General features: G+C 35.2%; 1 protein-coding gene across 1 annotated transcript; it reads right to left on the bottom strand.

The window, feature by feature from the left end:
* Nucleotides 1–3,023: 3,023 nt before the first annotated feature.
* Nucleotides 3,024–9,105, bottom strand: si:dkey-45k15.1 (exocyst complex component 3-like protein 4). The gene is made up of 14 exons (XM_052571847.1): nucleotides 8,659–9,105; nucleotides 8,058–8,110; nucleotides 7,503–7,673; nucleotides 6,813–7,401; nucleotides 6,636–6,717; nucleotides 6,401–6,526; nucleotides 6,100–6,200; nucleotides 5,905–6,018; nucleotides 4,902–5,025; nucleotides 4,416–4,538; nucleotides 4,183–4,335; nucleotides 3,955–4,076; nucleotides 3,698–3,839; nucleotides 3,024–3,456 (listed from the first exon to the last, which is right to left on the bottom strand). Exons 2-14 carry the CDS (start codon nucleotides 8,080–8,082, stop codon nucleotides 3,454–3,456), a joined length of 1,875 nt encoding a protein of 624 aa, XP_052427807.1. The 5' UTR covers nucleotides 8,083–8,110; nucleotides 8,659–9,105; the 3' UTR covers nucleotides 3,024–3,453.
* Between the last annotated feature and the right edge of the window lie 456 nt (nucleotides 9,106–9,561).

Here is a 9,561-nt window from a genome sequence, read left to right as displayed (position 1 = left end):
TGCAAGTGTATGACATTTGGTATATAAATAAACAATGGTAATTAAGTGCTTTTCCTAAAAAATGAGAAAGAAAATACAGGGTATTAAAACCGTATGAACTACAAATAAAGTCAGTATGTGAGGCTAAATAGATGGCTCAGAAAATTCTTCACAAAGAACACAAAGAATGGCCTTCTCAGCTGCCATAGTTGCAACTCTTGCGTCATCAGAACAGTGTGTTCAACGCATCACCGTTTGTTTAAAAAACTTTGTGCAATGTTTTGTCGTGGCTGAACGCAGCCCTGTTACACCACAATCAGCTGAACTTCTGGTCCACCATTTTGATTTATGCTAAAAACTTACCTTTTCTAACTCCAAGTAGACCGTTGGTCCAATTTTCACCAAATTCAAATCAGTTCATCTTCAGACCATACTGGCCAAAATGTATGGATTTCATGTCAAAGCAGTTTTTGTTTACCGCATTGACAAATTTAATGGCATGATGCCAAACTGCTCCTGAGGATGTATCTCTGTTTTGGCATATTGACACCAAACTTGTGTGTCATTGTCACCCCACTAAACACTACCTCAGTTTGGTAATACCTACTGGTTAAAAGAGATAAATAATAAAATTGTGATACTAGATAACATTTGTATTAAAATCTTCTTAAAATGTATTTAATGGCCTAATTTTGCCTCTGTTGTACTTGGCCTCTTAATTGCTGCTTGCAGCTATATTTTTGTACTATATTCACAGGATACAAAGAGCACCACAGTTACAGGAGTTTCTGAAACTAAGAACTAACAAACAGATGAATACAGTGTTAAAGCTGAAAACAGGTTTCTTTTGAAGTGTTATGTTGCTTATTCTAGAAACGAGAGTAGAAAACTAGGGCAGCCTTCTCTTATTTATAGTGAAGCAATAATCAGCATTTAAAACCAGTGCACAGCCCTCGTTAGCCATTAAACCAAGATTAAAAAAATATAAGATTTCAAAGCAAAACTCATTTGTATGTGTTCGGAAAAAAAATGGTGTTTGCCTTTGTAAAAGTGGTTGCTGGTGTGTTCTGGATGGCTGTTAGGGTGAATATTATGCATGGTGCAAGTTCTGCAGCTAAGTTTAGGGATGGTTGAAAAAAACACAGATGCTGTGCAATAATAATAGTAATCAAAGCTCTTTGACTGATAAGAAACAGAACCGCCATATGGAGCACAAATATTTTAGAAATGTGTATAAAACGTGACTGAGAAAAGGAAATATCTGTCCAAATATATCTCTGGCTTTAAGTTTGCATGTATCTTTTTCAACTTGTGTTTTTTTTCCCATCAGCACAATGTCAGTGTTAAAGCCTGCAACTGATGTTAGCCTCATTAGCCCTCTGGTGAAGACGTGTTATAAACTGGGTCTAGTAACCCTCATGAGGCTTTCAATAAACCTGATATAATTTGTCACGACTGATGTGTTGATTACATGCATGCGTGTGCTGTATCTCAGGGTGACTCCTGCTTCGCATGATAAGGTAAGGCAGGGTGAGAGACAGAGAGAGCGCTGGAACGCATCTGACATCAGGAATGCTATGATGAGCTAAATATAATACTTACTGAGCACCAGAGACAGTGGCAATGACATGCATTTTCATACACACACAAACACACGCTTGAGTCTCACACATCTTCACAATCACATGACACCCAGGAAGTCATCAGCTGCCTCCCTGTCACTGTATACAAATCAGCTAGAAGATATTTGAATAAGCTGCATCCTCTTGAGAGACAGGAGAGGAGGAAATATTCAGACCTGTGATTGTGTTAAGTAGGGCAAGTTGAAAAAAAAAATTGGATTATGGATTTGTAGGAAGCAAAAGCGATAGAGATGCTTATGTGGAGGTGAGAAGAAGTGAGCAAAGTGTCATTTTTAACTAAAGAGGACTTGTGGGCGAGCCAGAGACCTATGGAATTCAATCTCCGAACTACAAATATCTTTAAAAACCCCTCCTACCCATTTCATGACATCTAATTCTAGAAACTATGGATATTATATTGTAATCCTCAGGATATCTGGACACAAGCTAGCCGGTCCTGAAATAACACATTCTCTCACACAGACAAACAAACACACTTTATTTGCATGTAGAAAGGTATAAAAAAAATGTAATTGTCATTCACGAATATTTATGCTAATCCCTTAAAGTTGCGGTAGGTAACTTTTGACGCTCTAGCGGTTAATAAACAGAACTGCTTGCGTCTGGCGGAAGAACATCGTAGCCGGAACTACTTCTCTCTGTTTATGTCTATGAAGAATCACAAAGGTACTGGGTTACTCCGCCGCGGTACCCCCGAAGCAAATTAAAAATAGTCCGAATATAAACACTTATTATAGGTGCACCCTAGTGATTCAGGACAAGCTAAAAACACGGTTTCGAAAATGGATTCATGGTGTACTCGCTTATTATATACATTTTTCTAAATTTTGAACACAAACAAAGTTACGGACCGCAGCTCTGATTGGTTGTTTCTTACCGGGAGCGAATTAATGTATGCAAATGACAATAGGACCACTGGGAGGAGCCAGAGGAGCTTGATTTTTTTTCACAGATTATCTGTCTCATATTCTACTGTCAGGACATAATGACAGGTTTAACAAATATGTAAAAAAAATATTTTTACAAAAGTTACCTACTGCAGCTTCAATAGATTACAGATAGTAGGTTGAGACAAAATCAAACATCAATATGTAAACAAATGTGGCATTTCCGAGTCTCTAGAAATATTCCAAAAACTGGACAGTACAAATGCCATGTGAAAGGAAATATCTGTTCAATAACACACTGTAGTTACAGGTGAAATTTATTTTTAGCTTCGAGTTTTTTTTTTCTCTCACTGATAAAATCAGAAAGTATATTAGGTTTAGGCTAAAAAAAAAAGGTTAATAATTTGCATCAAAAAAAAAAAAAAAAGAGAAGAAGACGGAAGGACAGGATAATAACCAAACCGTTTTTCTGCAAGAGCTTGGTCCATCTGGAGTTGATGTTGCACAGCACACACTCGGTTTTATCCAACATTTTATTTGATATATCATATTAACATGATTGATATCACAGTAGATAAACAGACTGAATCCATCTAGTCTCTTTTTGCATGAGTATAGGCAATTTGGAAGAAATGCAAATATTGCGTCTATAGTTAAATGTCTCCCTCTATTGGCAGGTTGCAGACAAGCTGTATTCCTCTTTCATTTGAGGACACAAGATCACTAAACTCCAAACACAGCTGACATGTTTGTATGCTTTTTCAGATCATTTTTACCAGTACATATAAAGCACATGTAAGTAATCATGCACCAAAGACACTAATAATGCTTGTATATTCTAAGAAGAAAATGTACAGTACACATTTTTTAATAAATTATGCAGTAATTTTCCCCCACGATAGTTCCTGATTGTTCCCGAAGCATCAGAATGACCAAAAGAAAACTCACTGTAAAGACAAAGGTGTGATTACTCAGTGAGGATACATATCAACCCATGTACTTAAAAACACTTACGTTTATAAAGTATGCATAAGTAAGGTAGGAGTGGTAAGATCAGAATCAGAGTCATGTCACTTGTTTATTTAAATGTATTTCAATTTATTAGTTTATTTTATAAATGTATTTCAATTAAACATGGTATTTTGACTCATTATGTTAAAATGTAGTGCAATGTATTGTGTAAAGTACCTCTATGTCAGTGAAGAAGGAGTGCTCATGATTTGTGTTCCCAGCATCCCGTTTAAGCGCAGTAAAGTGATTAATAACATTGTGCTTCTCCAAGCTAAAACCATTGTCTCTGAAGGACAGAACAGCTGACAACTGCTTCTTGCTAGAAATGAAAAGTGAAATCCATGATAGCTATACTACATGTATTAGTAAAGTGAACAAGACAATGTATTGTTTTATAATAATAATAATATATTCAAAGTTATTATAACACTTACCTGATGTCTGGGTAATTACTAACCAGTGGATTTAACAGATCTTTTATATTTTTCTCAGTTTCCATTCCAATAATGTCACTAAGGTAATTTCCCAATGGATAAAGCCATTTTAAAGATGATCCCTAACAACAGAAGAATATTTTCAGTGCATCTACTGTACCTTGAGAAAAAAAAAAAAAAAAAAAGATTTGTATATTTCACACTGTTTGACACTGGACTGTATCTTACCATTTCCACAAATAGTTTCCCGAGTTCATTCCATTGTTCTTTCAATTTTATGGCAGCATCTTCGTTTTTGGTTTTTTTGCATGAATATTTTTTCTTCATCAGCTGGGAGACATATTCTTTGGCTACATAATAGTGTAAATCATTCGCGAAAATCTGTAAACAGACACTGTGTTTAAAGTGGCTCTCTGCAGCTGTTATTAAAAGCATCTCTGAGAAGATGAGAGGAGACTCACTTGGGCTGATGGAGCTCTCATGGATTTACAGAGACCAGAAAAATTCTCTACTCTAGAAATCACTTCTTTAAAATCTTCATCAGTTTTCAGCCATTTCTTTGTCATCATGCCATCCATGTAAGGCTTTAGGGAAGAAATGACACTATCGTTGGTTATAATTGTAAAATTATAATGCTCTTGACTAGTTATTTCAGAATTTCAGATTAGGAAAAAACTTTAAAGAAGAGTTTATCTAAAAAAAAAAAAAAAAAGATAAAAAAATGTAGTCCCTTTCAGGTCATCCAAGACACCCATTCACTGCAGAGGTGAGCAAATGATGTATTGCTGAATTTCTCCTAATCTGTTCTGATGAAGAAACAAACTCTTCTACATTTTGCATAGCCAGAGTCTAAGTACATTGTCAGCAAGTTTTAATTTGAAGAGAATTAAGCCTTTAAGACAATAAGTTAAATAAGTACATGTTATATATCTGCAATTTAGGCCCACCTTGACCTCAGATTTGAAATGATCCATCAGGGTCTGTTTGAGTCTCAGAGTCAGTCCATCCACTTCTTTTTCCAGCTTCTCCACCTGAGCTGAACAGCTCTCTTTATAGCACTGCAAATTCTCTCTGTAACAACAGCAATGACATGTCATGACATGACATGACACACAAAGGGACTCCGAAGACTAAACATACAGCACATTTCAAAGACAGCAGAAGTGATCATGAAATTAAACTTAAAGATGTACTTTGTAATGTAACTAATGTAGCTGCATTTCATATTCATTTAAACTATGATACATTTTTATTTAAATGTAAATAACATGCATTTAAGAGTCGGAAAATATTACATTCAGTTCACACTTAAGTACATATGGTATATTCTGGCCTTACTTTATGTTAGGTGGCCTTAACTAAAATTAACTTACATCAAAAGTAAGTACAGTGTATTTATTGTGTCTATATTGTAATGTAAAGCTCTTTTGCTGCTATTGAGGTGGGATATGGGTAAGGTTAGGGACAGGTTTGGAGGTATGGGTAGGTTTAAGGGACCAACCTTTAAAGGTGTGAGGTGTAAGGGATTGGTCAACAGTGTAATTCTACATGTAATTAGAGAAGTTCATTTCGTTGCACTTTATTTTACAGTACTGTTCCTCATGTACACATGTATGTATTTGTTATAGTAATTACAATAACTAGGTAATAACTAGGTACTACCCCTGAACCTACCCCATACCATTTAGTTACTAACTAAACTGTAAGTACATGTACTGTAAAATAAAGTGCAACATTCATTACAGATGTTGATGAAGATTGTTTTTAAAGTACAATGTAAAAACATGTAATGCATTGTATCAAATGATTAAATTACATTTAAGTACGTAGTTAAGACCACCTAATATACAGCAGGACCTATGTTATTTTAAAATATATTATTTCCAAACTAAGTATGCCAAAGTGTACTCCTTTTTCTCAAGGGTAGAATTCTTCTCGTAGTGGACTTACTTGAGTGAACTCAAACTGTTGATGTAGGTGATGTGATATTCAACCCAAAGACAGCAGTCCAACAGGTCAGAGGTCAACAGAGAGACAGTGTGCTGTGAAAACTCTTTTTCAAATCTAAAACAGAAGGAAACTGTCAGAGAAGGAAAGATGCAGAAGTGATCTCGTGTTAATCTATAATAATATTGTGACACAAACCTTGGATAAAACTGATTTAGCTCATCTAAACAGAAGCTTACAACTGATTTCCCCAGATTTTCATCGATCTTCTCAAGATTCCCAGCATAGCCTGCTATCAACTAACAAAAGAAATCAATAGAAGCAATTATAAAGACTTTTTCAAGTGATTTCAGAATTTTTAAATGGGTAAACATCATACATGAACTCAACAAGGAATTCATAATGCTTGAAAATTAAATAAATAATAAAAAATGCATTTTAATTACAAAATATAAAATAATTAATATAGTTTTTAAAACTGATAAGATTAAGTCCTGACCTCACAAATGTCCATGTGTATTTTTGACGTAAGAAATCCATCTTCTGTTCTCTCAGGAGATTTCTTCTTTTTCCATACTTCTGTTTCAAGTGTGCGGAAATTCTCCAGTTTAAGTTTAAATTCCTCCTGATATTAAATATCGAATCACAGTAAAAACAAACCGATGTAAACAAGTTCTAAAAAGTTTTGTATCAATACAGAATCCTCTAAACTCGCTTTCCTTGCAATAGCTCACCTTATGGCAATGACAGTAAGAGGTTTTTATTTTGTTCAGATCCTCTTCCATTATAAGATCTTTCTTATGGGCTTGCAGATCACTGAGTAACACAAAAGAGATACAAATGAATTGAAACTTGATGTAAACAATGATGGATCATTCAGATACTTATGCGTTTTGTTCTTAAAACCTCACCTGGGGTAGGAATGCATAATGAAATCTAGAAGAGCGGAGTAATCATTCAGCTCTGCCACCTTTTCCAGAAGTCTCTTTAGATGCTCTCCTACAGCCTCATGGTGGCAGGACACATAGGTTTCAAACACATTAAAGTCTGCTGGATATGAGCTCAGAAGCTCAGTCTTCACTCTCTCCAAGTCCTCCCCAACAGCTTTACCCAGAAGCCCCAGATGCACTGCCAACCAGGAAGTGTTCTGCTCGCTGCTGTCCAGAGGAACTTTCTTCAGTGTATCTCGAACCCCGTTTAGTACCGCATCCCTCCATGCTTCTCTCCATCCCTGCATCACTCCTGGCTCTCCCTCTCTCTCTCTCTTCTCTTCCTCCAGGATAATGGTGACCACATACACCAGCTGCTCTTTATTGTGTGAGGTAACATCACTGGAGTTTTGTACAATGGCAAACATTTTGTGCCTTAGTGCATCATACAACAGATTGATTTCTTTCTCTTTATTAACCAGAGCACTCTTTTCTAACTTCTCCAGCGAAAGCAGATTCAAATATGCCTCCTTCAGCATGTCTGTTTCTATATATGTTTTGATCTGCAAAACTATTGAGAGAACAAAGCAGGAATGAGAGAGAGTGTTTTTTGTTAATATGAGAGATCAGTAGCCTATGCATTAAATGTGCTATCTTTAACTAAAGATTTACCTGAGCATGGCTTTAGAGGAATCTCTTTGGCCTTAAATTCAAATTTCTGTGGGGTAACTTCCTTGTCTTTATCCTCTAATGATAATTTTTTTATTGACCGTCTAGATGGTGTCTTTTTAATGTGCCCATCGCTTTTTCTAAATATAGAAAATCTGCGAAAGATGTTTTTCACTGTGGAAAACAGAAAATATTAAAACAAATTATACATTTTTAAATCATGTAATTTTTCTTCTCCAAACAACATTAACACTTCACGGTCCCAAAAGTATTTTATAAAGACTATAATGATGCACCCAAATGTTACTGCAGCACATCAAACTGAGCATTGTGTTTTATACAGCTTTGTATTGTACCATGTATTGCATAGTTTACATTATTTTGCATGTTATATTGTACTGTATTGTGTAAATAAATTAGTATTCTTATTGTACTGTACACTTGCACAGCTCTTATACACATATTACAATAATAACTTAGCCGGTTGGAAACATATTTTACTCTATTCTGTTTATGCAAAACTAGTCATTTAAATTTCTTTGACAATGATATATTTACCATTAGAAGTGGGAGATTTTTCCATTGTTAATCCAAACTGCTACTGAATGATTCTGTACATTACATGAGATAGGAAAACAGAACATATTACTGTATAGAAGTAAACATCAGCCAAAATCATATTTTAATACAGTGCTTTATTTAATGACACTTATCACTGACTCTCCTTCATTGATTAGTATCAGGCAAATTGTGATTTTATACTGGTTAGTTAATTATTTACTAAAAAAAAACAAGAAGACCTTTCAGCCTACAGTAACCTTTAGCACAGCCGATGCTACGACACTAAAAACAAACATCGACTCTTCCTTGTTTCTAACTCATCGGCAAAACACTAAACCTTAAAATAAATGACAGCTATAATAGCACAGTACAGTTACAAGAAATAATTATGATAATAATATACAGTAAATATTAAAACCATAAGTGAAACTTAATCTAAAGGGTTGTCATTCTTTTTACATTGACTCTCTGTCTTTCTGACAAATTAAATGACTTTAGTGTCACCTCTAAAACATGATTCGCTTTTCTATATTTTCTGCACCTGGAATTAATGGATTAAAAGAACACAGCATGTTACATGATAACGTGTAGCTCTTACCTGAAACCTTTTCAGGGAATGTCCCGTCTTCGGAGAGCAGCTGTATTTATAAGCTAGGAACATTACTTTCACTTTCATCTACAGTATACTTGTAAAGGCAGGTATATGGCTTTTGTGCAAACCATTGTGAGGCTTTTATCAATGGAAGAATATGTTATTTGATTAGTGGACAATAATAAAAGTCTCTAACAACAAGAATAACTGCATTTTCTTTACTTCAGAGGCCCCTGGCCAAACAAAAACAAGCAGCCAAAAGACATCGATTATTCTGTCTCAAACTGCCCTTCCCAGAATCCACACACACACACACACACACACACACACACACACACACACACACACACACACACACAGTTTTCGTCAGGCCCGTCTACAGACGATTGATATCAATTCCAAGTAATCTCCTTGTCTCCATGTCTTCTCCCAATGGTCCTCAATCTCTCTCTCTCTCTCTCTCTCTCTATGTGTGTGAGCTCTACTCTGCACCTGCAATGGATGAGACTCAAATTATTATTCTCTTTGTTACATCCACAATTTGTCATCCAAGTCATTACTCACCTGGCTTGTGTTAATCTTGCTATTGGTTCAATAAACGTACCGTTGCTGCAGTATTCCTGTTCCCTCTAACATCAATGTTTACACATCCTTTATGTTACAAATTGACAGAAAGTAGTAGCTACCATTAACATAGTCCCCACGCACTGTTAATCTAATAAAATAATAATAATAAAAAAAACTAGATGTCTCTAAAGTAGTTTACATAATAAAATAGTTTTTCAATAATAATAAATCAAATCCTTTAGGTTTTTATAAAAGCCTACTAACCATTTGTAAAAACCGATACAGGACTTTTTGTGAATATGCTGTGCTCATAAAGAAATCATATAATGCTTTGCATAACCA

The sequence above is a fragment of the Carassius gibelio genome, chromosome B13 (genome assembly GCF_023724105.1).
Source record: "Carassius gibelio isolate Cgi1373 ecotype wild population from Czech Republic chromosome B13, carGib1.2-hapl.c, whole genome shotgun sequence".
NCBI lineage: Eukaryota > Metazoa > Chordata > Actinopteri > Cypriniformes > Cyprinidae > Carassius > Carassius gibelio.
Note: the sequence above shows the minus strand (reverse complement) of the source record. Positions and strands in the feature narration are given on the sequence as shown.